This window comes from Dipodomys ordii, unplaced genomic scaffold (assembly GCF_000151885.1).
Source record: "Dipodomys ordii isolate 6190 unplaced genomic scaffold, Dord_2.0 Scaffold57, whole genome shotgun sequence".
Classification (NCBI taxonomy): Eukaryota; Metazoa; Chordata; class Mammalia; order Rodentia; family Heteromyidae; genus Dipodomys; species Dipodomys ordii.
The window spans coordinates 8,422,794-8,435,480 of record NW_012267273.1 but is presented as its reverse complement, the minus strand read 5'-3'; the positions used below and the strand labels follow the sequence as shown (position 1 = coordinate 8,435,480).

At 42.9% G+C, this 12,687-nt stretch overlaps 1 protein-coding gene across 1 annotated transcript in view; it reads left to right on the top strand.

Moving 5' to 3' along the window:
- Positions 1 to 10,770, top strand: part of LOC105989603 (chromosome unknown open reading frame, human C1orf21) — a 119,226-nt gene extending 108,456 nt beyond the window's left edge. Inside the window, exon 6 of the mRNA XM_013021732.1 lies at positions 10,532 to 10,770. Within this exon, the coding sequence (XP_012877186.1) occupies positions 10,532 to 10,570 (39 nt within the window). The 3' untranslated portion in view covers positions 10,571 to 10,770. The remainder of the gene's footprint in view (positions 1 to 10,531) is intronic.
- The last annotated feature ends 1,917 nt before the right edge of the window (positions 10,771 to 12,687 follow it).

The window sequence follows — 12,687 nt, the reverse complement described above, 5'->3', positions numbered from 1 at the left end:
TTTTTTTTGCTGCTTTGTATGTTCCTTCCCCATGGTTTAACCCCTGTTTTCACTGTATTTGATGTCGGTATAATTTGTGGAGGGGAAGGGAAAAAAACAAAATGTTTAGGCTACAGATTGTAACAATGAGATGGGCAAGACACTATGTTGAAAAACAAACTTTACAATTTAGGTGGGGGGCAGAGGGGGGTGAGGTGGGAGGGAAGGGATGGTAGGGGAAAAACAAAGGAGGAGGCAGCAATGCTTGATAAGAAATGTACTCATTACCTTGCTCATGCAACTGTAACCTCTCTGTACAGTATTTTCACAATAAAAAAACTTATTTTTTAAAAAAAGAGCTTAAAAAAAAACCTTATTGATGAGTAAACAGTGCTGATCAAGCTTCAACTTAAAACAGAAGAATGACGAGAATGCAGCTGTGATGGGGAAAGCCCCTGTGATAGAGGCTCAGTGTGGCAGGTGCTGTGACAACTCGGAGCACTATATTGAGTATATAGCAAGGGACACTGCCCAGACAGTGGATCCACAGGGGCTCAAGGAATTCAAGGAAGGAGACAGGCTGTTGCAAGAAGAAGAGCCTGAACCTCAAACCTGGACCAAACCGAACCACTGGCTTCAGTCATAGCTGTGTGGCCCAGGCTAATTATTCCAACTCTGATCCTCAGTTTCCTGACCAAAAATGTGGGTAATACTACGAACTTGGCACAGAAACTACAGAGAAGACACGTAGATTCTCTAGCACGGTGTTTCCTGTGTTGTAGGTGTTCTGTAGTGTATAGCTTTTATTTGGGCTGAAGTTGCCGGTCATACAACCAGATCATTTGTTCAAGAGGATTTGAGGAACTAAGACTGAAAGCTAAAAATGTAGTACTTGCCTAAGCAAGTGCCTTTCTGTGGTACGAGTACCTCCTTGTATGGGAGTTTTCGTATACTTCCAACTCATTTATCTGCCTCTTTGCTCTGTGGGTTAAACATGTCCAAGAGTCTTATGAACATTTATAGAGCCATTAAATAACCTCTACTGGCTTTTTGGCTGTTATTACAGAATGAGTCAGTGAGGCAGTGGCTTGGTACAGCTGTACCTCTACTATAATTTTCCTGTTTGAAAGATTTGGGGGGGGGTAATGTTGGGATTTGAATCTGGCTTTGTGTGTATTCAACTATCACTCTATCACTTGAACCACTCAGCTAGTCTTTTTTGTTTGGGTTGATTTTCCCCAGGGAAGCCTGGACCTTGATCCTCCTATTTATACTTCCCACAATAGCTTGGAATACAAGTACACAACAATACACCTAGCTTCTTCTATTGAAATAGGGTCTCAGGAACATTCTTGCCTGAGCTTTTCTAGAGCCACAGTCTTCCTAGTGTCAATTTCCTATGATCCTGGACAAATGTATGTACCCAGCTCTTGGTTGAAAAGTTTTGCCTAGCCAGGTGCCAGTGACTCATAGCTTTAATTCTGGCTACTCAGGAGGCTGAGATCTGACTATCACAGCTCAAAGCCTGGAACTTTTTGCCCAGACTAGCCTTAAATCACAATCTTCCCATTCTCCACCTCCTAAGTAGCTGGGATTGCAGGAGTGCCCCATCACACCTGGTGGAAGTTTCATTCCTTCTTAATTACTGTAGGGTTTGGTTGTTTTTTTTTCAAATTTGCTTTTCCAAGCCTTTAATAAAAATTCATCATTAAATGCCTCAAAAATACCTGCAATAACACCAACAACAAAAATACCTTTAATATTAGTAGCAATTTGGAATAGTAGCTCCCAACCAAAAAAAAAATATATATATATATATAAATAATGACACTGTCCTCTTGACACTGTCCTCTTTGATTCCTCTAATAGGTTAAACATGTTCTCTGAAAACAAATGACTCAGAGCCAGAGAAGGTGCAAAAGGAGGAATTAGGAAATAGAACTCTTGGCTTTAGGAAGCTTCTAATCTAGAACCATGACCTTTGGGTTAGAAAGCCCTGCATAGAGAGTATTTTATCCATTTACTCTCAACTTTTTCATCCTCCTTTGTAGCAAAGAATGAAATCTGCCATGTGCATCCATGGGTAAAGGATTGTGAGGCACATTACATTTGACACATTTCTTTCTTTTCCTATTGATCTTACCATTCATCAATGGTACAAGAGGGTTTTGTTATGAAAATTCCATATGCATGTGAAAAAGTTTACCCCCTCCATTGTTATTCAGGTAGCCCCCCTCTCTGCCCTTCCCCCTTTTTCAAACAATATTTGGTGAGTTTCATTATGTTGTCATTACTTTAGCATGCGTTTGTGTGTTTGTGTGTGTGTGCAATATACTTGATGCGCTTCACTCCCCCATTTTCTTTCCCCTCGCTACCCCCATAATCTCCCCTAGTCATCCTTTTATTATCTGTATTACCATTGTTACTATTATTATTACTGTCTCTAACATCATTTTAGGTCTAGATTCCACATGTGAGTGAAAACATACTATATTTACCTTTTGAGCTTGGCTTAACTTACTCAACATGATGGTCTCCAGCTCTATCCATTTTCCTGAAAATGACATAATTTTATTCTTCTTCTTTATGGCTGAATAATACTCTCTGATATATATAGATATATATATGTATGTGATATATATATATGTATAAATATATATCACATTTTCTTGATCTATTCATCAGTTGTTATGCATCTAGGCTGATTCCATAGCTTGACTATTGTCAGTAGTTCTACATATGTCTTCAGATTTTTTTGGGGGGGAGAGGGTCCAGTCGTGGGGCCTGAACTCTGGGCCTGGGCGCTGTCCTTCAGCTCTTCAGCTCAAGGCTAGTGCTCTACTACTTGAGCCACAGTGCCACTTCTGGCTTTTTTCTTTTTGCTTATGTGGTGCTGAGGAATCGAACCCAGGGCCTCATGCATGCAAGGCAAGCGTTGTACCACTGAACCTTCCCAGCCCGTGTCTTCAGGTTTTTACTTAGAGATCTTGTGTTATTTCTGAGATACTTTATTTCCCTCTTTGAAATTCTGTTGTGTGGAGACCTAACCCACTCCAATCCTAGAGAAAACATTCTTGCATCTGACACTTCTGGACTGCCTTCACTTCAATACCATTAAATCAAGAGAACCAAAATATTGTAAACCCACACCTTCAAAATAGATTGCTGGAGGTTTGGACCTGTGTAATCATGTCCTGACTCCCTTCTGAGTTCTTAACACATTGTAAGCAAACCCAAGGAGCCAGGTGAGCATCCTAACTCAGTGTCTACATTACTAATCAGTTGGGGAATTCCCAGATGCAGAACAAGAACTAGTTTGCAATATATTTGCAACCCTGAAAACATCAAAAGGATTTGTTGTCAAAATATATAAAAGGGTATTATTAATATAAACTAGTAGAAACCCTCTATTAAACTTTTGTGTATACATCCCTGAAATTCTCCTACACCTGTACAGCTTTCTGTGTTCCACAGCAAAAAAGACACTGGCATCCTAAGTGTCCACCAGGAGAGAAATAAAGAAAGAAAAGCATCTGTATTCTTACAATGCAGTCAATGCAGCAGTTTCAAAAATAAAATGAACCACAAGGCTAGCCCACATAGGAAAGTCCATGAGACTCTTACCTCAATGAGCCAACAAAAAGCTAGAAATGAAGCTGGGAATCAAATGCCAGAGCACCAAGTGAAAAAGCTGAGGGAGGGGCTGGGAAGGTGGCTCAGTGGTAGAGCGCTTGCCTTGATGCATGAGGCCCTGGGTTCGATTCCTCAGCACCACATAAGGAAAAAGAAAAAAGCCGGAAGTGGCACTGTGACTCAAGTGGTAGAGTGCTAGCCTTGAGCTGAAGAGCTGAGGGACAGTGCCCAGGCCCAGAGTTCAGGCCCCATGACCGGACCCCCCCCAAAAAAAAAAGAAAGAAAAGAAAAAGAAAAGGCTGAGGGACAGCTTTGAGGTCCTCAGTTTAAGCCCTGTACTGGCATCAAAAGAGAGAGAGACAGAGAGAGAGGGAGAGAGAGAGAGTAAGGGAAGTAAAAGAAGAAAGGAAGGAAGGGAGGAAGGAAGGAAGGAAAGAAGGAAGGAAAGAATCAGTCAGACATATTTAGCACAGTGAAAAATTTCAAGGTATTTACTAAATGAACAGGAATATACAAAAACAATAGTATATAAATTTAAAACTCAAAAATACCATGACATATTGCTTATATGTTTACATTCAATAAATATTTATTAATAACACCCCTTATCAATCAGTCCCTGATAGACACACAACACTTAGGCAAGGACATAAAGATGCATTAGTGTATTTGGTTTTATATGATTCATTTACAAATGGTAGGTATTTATATCTGTAATATATTTATTCATACACAAATATAAGCAATATATGTCAATATAAATGTTACAGGATCTAAAATAAAGGCCCAGTGGTAGGGTATATATTTACCATGCCTGAAATCAGGGTTCAGGTCCTAAAACCAAATGGATTTAATAAGTTGACAGGACAAACCTCAACACTATAACTGTTGCTAGGTGTGGGGATGGAACATAGGGCTAAAAGAGTAATTTCATTTCTTAGTTGGGAGAGTTGAAACTAGAAGCAGATGTTACAAGATATTGCTAGTTCTTATGTCTAAGCTGTGGGAATATAATGTTTGTTTTATTCTATATGCATTTCTTTTCTTTTCTTTTTTTTGGGTCCGGTCATGGGGCCTGAACTCTGGGCCTGGGCGCTGTCCCTCAGCTCTTCAGCTCAAAGCTAGCACTCTACCACTTGAGCCACAGCGCCACTTCTGGCTTTTTTCTTTTTGCTTTTGGTGCCGAGGAATGGAACCCAGGGCCTCAGGCATGCAAGGCAAGCGCTCTACCACTGAGCCACCTTCCCAGCCCCTCTATATGCTTTTCTTTAATGCACATTTTTGAAGCATTTGGGGGCTTTATTATCTTTTTTGTGCAAAGTGGTTTCCATTCAACATGTCAATACATAAGTACATTGCATCTTGATCGATATCACTCTTTCCATCATTCCCCCCCCCACCTCTCCCAAGGCCATACATCCCCTCAAGTTACTTGGTTCCATAACTAATATACACTTCTCAAAGTCAAAAGAAGTCTATGAAAATAGGAACATACTGAAGACAGTCAAGTGGACAAAAAGCAAATTATATAGCAGTCACTGGCCTTGCTCATTCCTTCCATTGCATCCTGGTCAGCCTGTGCAGCAGGGACATTCACCTGTGGGCAGAGGGCCATGCTGTAAGTCACCTGAAACTCTCCTCTTGTAGTAGAGTTCATTCGAACCTGCTCCTAATTCTAAGCGCTCTTGAAGTCCTGGCCACAGATGCACCGGGACTCCTTGACCCCTATGACCCAATCTATTGCCTCTCATGTGTCCTCCAGGCCTCCCTCCATTGCCAACCTCCCCAAGTGCTCATTCCCAGGAAGCATGCTAGATCCATCAGCCAGGGATTGTCTCAGGATCCACAGTGAAGTCTCATGGACCCTGTTTGTCTTGCTCTTCTGGGGTCCACACAGTCTGACCACCTTAGCCATGTCCTGGAAGAAGAATGAAGCCAAGTGAAGGTGCTGTCCCCAGCCCTGGACCCAGGATACCTCACTCCTTGCTGCCCACAGGACCTCTCTCCCTCCTAGCTGGTTAGCCCACTCAATGTTCTCTGCCTTCTATAGTTTGTTGTAAGAAATAGAGCTACCATTCCTCCCCACCTCCACCCGGAATAAGGACAGTTTTTATATGCTTCTAGAGCTGGGGGAAAGGGAACTAAGGATTTGGCAGCATGAATTATATGAAATTTTCTGGGCCCTGGTGGCTCATACCTATAATCATAGCTACTCAGGAGGTTGAGACGCGAAGATCAAGCCAGCCTGAGCAAGAAAGTTTATCACTCTTATTTCCAATGAACCAGAGCAAAGAAAAACAAACAAAAACAGAAGTGGAGGTGTGGCTCAAGTGGTAGAGTATCAGCAAAATGGCTCAAGGATAGCACACAGGCCTGAGTTCAAGCTCCAGCACCAGCACACACACACACACACACATACACATTTATATGAAATTCAAATCTCAGCTTCCACAAGTAGTTTAATTTCATTTGTTCACTTTTATCTATGCTGCTTCCATGTTTACAAGTACAGAGTTGAGTTACAGTGGAGACGATCTGGATCTCAAAGCCTAATATACTTACCCTCTGACCTTTCCCAGAGGAAGTCTGCCCATCCCTGCTCTACAGTGCCATTTCCTGCTCCTTCCTCTTGTGAGAAAGCGGATCATCCATGTCATCTGAGTGCAAAATCAGCTAAACTTTGAGCAATCTGTGCCTCAATGCTTCTAAAGTACCCTCCTTATTCTTTGGGTGGAGCAGAGACTCTGGTATAAGAAACAGTTCATGGGGGGTTGAAGCTGTTTAGTGAATACTTAGTCTCACTTGGAAATGAAAAGCTCAATGGACTGTGACCGTTGTCACTGCTGTTATTAACACAATGATCAGTCCTGCGTATGCCCTGAGAAACAGTCCAGGCTGCCACACCCCACTGTTCATCCCCAACCAGACTTTCTCCAGAGGAAATAATAATAATGCACGAGTCTAATTAGAATAAAGCTCATTAGAGATGGAGGCAGCCGTTAATGCCTCAATTGATTTTTCTAATGAAGTAAGGCGGGGGAGGAGACTTTAATAGGGCAGCTAATTATTTTTGCTTTTCTTCAGTATTTCTAACACATTTAAAAACTCTTGTTACAAAATGGTTACTGGACTGTAAATGCATGCCAGTGAGGCTAGAAAGCAGGCGGTCACGAGAGGTTCTGACATTTCCAGCCAGGGAAGGGGCAGAAGGCCGTGGCTTCCAGCTCCACAGTCCTTCCTTCCTTCCTCAGTCGCCACCTCCTTGCGTTTGTTCTGGATCTGGTTAGGAGTTTGCAGATGCTCTACTCTAGGATGTGTTTATCCTGGTTCAGGAATGTCCTGATTCCCACAGAAGCCTAGATCTGAGGTTCTTCTAGTTGATGATGTGGGGAGGACCAGATTGGAAACCAAGTTGTGAGCTGGGCAGAAAAGAAAAAATATCCAGTCTGGGCCCCAATAGCTCATACCTGTAATCCCAGCCTCCTGAGATCTGAGGATCCAGATTCCAAGCTATCCCAGAGAATTAAAGTCTGAGAAATTCGTAACTTCAATTAACCACCAAAAAGCCAACAGTGGAGCTGTGACTCAGTGGTTAAGTGCCAGCCTCAAGTAAAAAACCTTAGGGACAGTGCCCTGTCCCTGAGTTCAAGCCCCATGCCTGACATTAAAAAAAATTAAATCTCTAATCCTTTAACATGGAAACAACAATCACAACGACGAATCTTTACCCTTGGACGGTAAAAAAACATATGTTCTAAGTTGACATAATTGTTAGAATTTCCAGGAAAATAGTAACACAGATCACTGAAGAAGGCACGCATGTTCATGGGCAGAGAGGAGAATAATCAAAACTTCATGGTAGGCAAGAGCTCCTGGGGTGTTTTGAGACTGGAACACAGGCCCATGGGGTTCTTTCAAACAAGCCTGCCTTGTTGGTGACCCTGGGAGTTTCCATTCTTGCTGCTTACCAGGCCTTCTGGGATCTTATAATATGTCTTATAATATGTACAAGGGTGGGATTGTGACAAATAAAAGGTCTTCACAAAGGCTTCCATTTGGGGTGCCCTTGAAATGGGGGGAAGGGAAGGGCAGCCTTCGGCTGAGAGAGTTGCTGTGTATCCCAAGCTTGCTCCCTTCCTCCCTTCCTGCCTTCTGACAGCTGAAGGTTTTAAGATTCTCTTTTTAGCAATTCTTTAACAATTTAAATGAGACATGAAGTCATCTTACTGAAGCGAACTCCCTACCCATCAGGAGGAGGGTTGAAATGGGCCCAGATGATGTTGACACAGAGCCCCTCCCACGTCTGTCCCTTGCAGGGGGGGGGTCACTAAGGGCTGCACTGCACCCCCACTTAGCTTCAGTATGTTGTGATTTCAGAGGCTTTGTTGCCAAAATATTTGGTTCTCAGAGCTGCTGCTGACAGGTGATGATAACAAAAGTAAGACTGACTTGAATTGCAATTTTGTTATCAAATCGGTACAGTCAGAAGGAAAAAGCCCAGGGCGAACTGTGGGCTTGGGCTGCTCTGGAGTTTACCCAGGGGTAACAAGGCTACGCTCCTACACCCCCCTCCCCAGCGCCTGCAGGGTTCACATGAATAATAAATGAAATGATGTCTGCAAAGCAACCAAATGCATTTTCCCCTCCTCCTTGTAGCAATTATAGTATTTTAGAGGAACAAATGCTTGGGAAATGAAAGGAAGCTATGGAGTCCTATGCTCATGCAGGGGGTTTGTGGGGTAGGAAAACCTTCTTGGGGTAACAGTAAACTTAGAAGGTCTAAACAGTTCTTTGGCCACACAATCCTGCAGCTCCACTGACACTGTGTTATTAGTGAGTACAATGATTCTCATGTCTGTCTGTCTGTCTGTCATTGCATTCAAGTTCTTCTTCATGGCAGAGATGTCCTCTCAATGCTATGTTGGCTAGTTGAGCCTTAATTGAGAGTTGAGGCCCCATTGAGACATAAGAAGGGAAGGAAACATGAAGTCCTGAGTTCAATCCTCAGTTCCCAATAAGGGGGAAAAGATTATTTTAAAGATAATTTAAAAATAGTTGGAGCCTGGTGTGGAGTACATGCCTGTAATCCCAGCTATTATGGAGGTGGACACAGGAGGATAAAAGGTCTAAGTGCAACCTAGGTAAATGTGAGAGGTCCTATCTGGAAAAAAATTGAAAGCAGGAGTAGGGTATTTCTCAAGTGGTAGAATGAACACTTGCCTGGAAAGCTCTGCTCAGCTTCCAATCCCACTACCCCATAAAGAAAGAAGAGGAGGAGGAGAAATGAAAGGAAGAGGAGGAGCAGGAGGAGGAAAGGGGAGGGGGGCGGACCTGAGTTTTAGGCACAGAAATTCATCTAGGAACAAGAGTGAGTTCATTCTGCCTGGCCACAGGACTGAAACAGGTGGAATGTTCTGTGATACCTGTCAGGTCACAGTTCTGGACACCATCCTCACCTTAATCTACAAGGAGGGAGCTCCCTAGCCCCCTGGCAGACCCCTGAACAAACCCAGGACTGCTGATCACAAGAGTTACAAGAACAATCCTATTCGTAATCTCAGCAGCTGATACTTGCCGACTACCTGCCAGACTATGGCTTTTCCCCTTTAATCTGATCACAACCCAGTGAGGCAGATCACTGTGATCCCAGGAAACCAAAAGCCTGATTTTGTGCCCATGCCTCGCTTACTTTTCTAATAAAAATGCCTCAAAAACTCCACGCACCCCAGGCTTTCCTCTCCAGCCCAACATCCAGTGTCCATTGGGCAAGTCTATTCCCGATCTCTGTGAATTGAGGATAAGTGGAGAGAGTGTAGCTTGCTGTTACGGTATTCTGTCGATATACTTGTGTATGCCCCGTTGCCCACCCTGAAGAATGAACTCCAGTTGTCAGGGACCTTGAAGTGGGCTTGGCAAAGGTAGGGGAGTACAATGGAAGGGGTGACCTTGGTCAAGATGCATTGCACTTATAAGCTGCTTTGTTGAATGGAAACTTCTTGTACAACTAAAGATTTTTTAATCAAAGACTGGAAGGAAGGAATGAAGGAGAAGAAGGAGGGAGGGGGCAGGGAAAAGATGGACACCTGCAGGATGCAGGCATAATAATATACTTGGCTTTTATAAGGTCCTGATCTTTGACATTGTAATGCCATGGGAAGGTACCTTTGTCCCTTTCTCTGGGATTTCCACACCAAGAAAGTTAAGTGTTTTGAGGAAGACAAGTGATAATGACTAAAGAGCCTAAAGCCTAGTCCCAACTGTGTCTTCATGGGTTTAGAACCATTTCCCACCATCTTTAAAACCTTCCAATGGCTTTGCTAAGAAGTGCTTCAAAACATCTTCCTAGTGATCCACAGTGACCAGACACAGTCCCCAGTATAACACCAAATCCTTCTTCGGTGTATTTTTAGAGTTTAGTAAACCTGAGACCTTCCTGGATTGCACACCCTCTCTCTGTCAGGCAAAGGGTCAGAGCTGTAGGGATAGTAGCAGTGATTTGCCCACTCTGCCTGGCGAGACATTGATCTCCAGAATGTACTGTCCATTTGGTCATTTCTTGGCACAGGTTGAGTCTTCTGTATGCCGAAGTTGGTAAAAGTTTTTTCCCATCATAAAGCAAGAGCTTAATAGATGTTTTCTACCATGAAATACACACACTCACACACACACACACACACACACACACACACACACAGAGCTTAAAAAACTGCCAGTATTATTTATGATACGTGTTCTGCCAGTATTATTTATGACACATGAACTTTGTGCCCAGTAGTTTCTGATAAAGCCTGGATTCGCTTACAAAGAGACATAGGCTGAAAGAGACATAGGCTGAAAGAAAATCAATCACCTGTAAGTATTTCAAGCTCTCATTGGAAGTTCTTATTCACATATTCTTCCCTTTCTCTTTTTCTTCAAGGGACGGGATTACTGTTCGGAAGAAGAGGATATCACATAGCACCAACTCTCCCACTGAGACCAGGAGCTACTACTGTGTAAATAGGTTACACCCCAGTTGAAATCTTTGCAAAGGTCGGTTATCTTCAACGAACAGCATTATAGCAAAAGAAGATCGACCCATATTGTATGCCCCATTAAATTACAGTGTTTCTTAATGAACTTGCAAAGGAATATTGCTAAAAACAAAAACAAAAAAAAGACACCTGTCATGAAACTTTCTTTGTTGCTGCTAGTTAAAACTTGTTGCAACTCTTCACTTCTCTTGTGTCCAGGTATGCAGCAAAACTCTGCAATTTCACCTTCCACATACAGATGCTCTCCAACCTATTTTCTATCAGATGAGTTAGTGGTGAACTCAAGATACCCAACTTCTATTCTGAACTGGTTCTGCTTCTCAGTCAAGCATCTCGGTCCCTCTCTTTCCTCTCTGTCTTTTCTGATCAGTCAAGTGGTGGCCTGAGCTTTGCTTCCCATGGCAATGTTAGGTTGTGGAGATGGGAAAGGAGCCATGGCCAGCCTTGTTTCTCTGCTCTGAAGAAGTAGAGATGTGTCAACAGTACAAAGCATGTTGTCACCTGACTCCGGAACTGACATAGGCCTGAGCAGCAGGTCGGTCCAGTTAGTAGGTATCTGAATCAAGGTTTAAGCTCACAACATTGGCTTTGCTCAGATAGATGGAAGTATGATCGTAATCATTTTGAATCCTCTTCTTCCCCCTCCCTCTTTTTCTAAGAAATAAACATTTTACTGTTTTTATGTATCCTTGTCTTCTCCCCTTCATCCAGCTCAGTGTTTTAAGCTGATCCTGAGTGTGGAAGCTGAGCCTCCCCCCCCCAACCCCCACCCCAACCTTCTCAATGGCATTAATCAGTGGACTACATGGCTCCCCGCTCTTTCATTCAGCATCAAGCCAGGTGTAGAAGGGCCTTCGAGAGGAGGGGACACCCCGTGGCTCTTTGGGAGGGCACAAAACAAAACCCACCTTGTTACTTTTCAGTTTGTTACTGATGGGAGTTAAAGCATTCTGTGTTGTCCATTTGCAGTGCTACATGAGCGTTGCTACTCTTCCTTCTTAACTTCCAGCCCTGGGTATTACAGTGGAAAGGGTTTGCCTGCTTGGAAACACAGTACATTTACACTGGTGATGTATGGAGATGTGAAAGCCCAAAGTCCCTGGGGGCAGTGGGGAATGTGGACTGTGTGTTCAGTAGAGTTTATTTTTCCATACTATATTGAAGAGAGTAACCTCTTCTTAAAGACAGAAATAATATTTTTAACCAATATTGTCACAAGTAAATAGCGATCAAAAGGAGAAAATAACTTTTGTATTTTTTTAATGTGTTTGATAGCTTTGATGAGGGTTCTCTTTATTACTTTCCCAGGGATGGTGCCCTGTTCAATGCCAAGCCAGTGGTCCCGGGGTGGGTTTGGCCCACACAAACACAGAAGGAGCACTGTGTGTGCCTCTCAGGAGCACTGTGAACTTCAAGGGCCTGGGTCTCAGCCACACTGTCCCCCTTCATTCTGAAGGTAGACAGCTGTGAAGGTGGGTAGCTAAGATGTTCTGGGTGGTCAAAGGACCACCTGCCACAAAGTAAAATAAGAGACTAAATTTGTTCTTGACTGAGAAGAGCCTTGGCTTCCAAATCCATACACGCCATTGATGCTAATGGTGAGATTCCTTATTTGTTTTCAGACCTAGAGCCGCAAAAGTAGAGGAAAGAGAACTCAGTCAAGTGTCATAGAAAATGGACTCAAATGTTAGCAACAAAAATCCCTTCATTCTTAAAGCCAGCAGCAGCTATTTTGGGGAACAGCTGTGGTTGTTACATAAATAGAGACACAGCCAAAATCTAAGGCTTTTTATCCTGCTTTGAGCAGAAAAAAAAATGGGGAGAGTCAAGTTGTCTAGGGTTTTACGTTCCCTCCCCTTGTATGGATTTTAGCCAAGGGATAAAAATAGTTTTCCCTAACTGTAAACCAACTGCAAAACCCCACCTCAAACTTGTCCACTGGGGACTTCGTTCACTGTTCCATGGATGACATTTTTAAAGGACCTCATATTCTTATCAAGTTAAGAATGAAGCCAATGTTAAACATCTTCCATTTGATTTC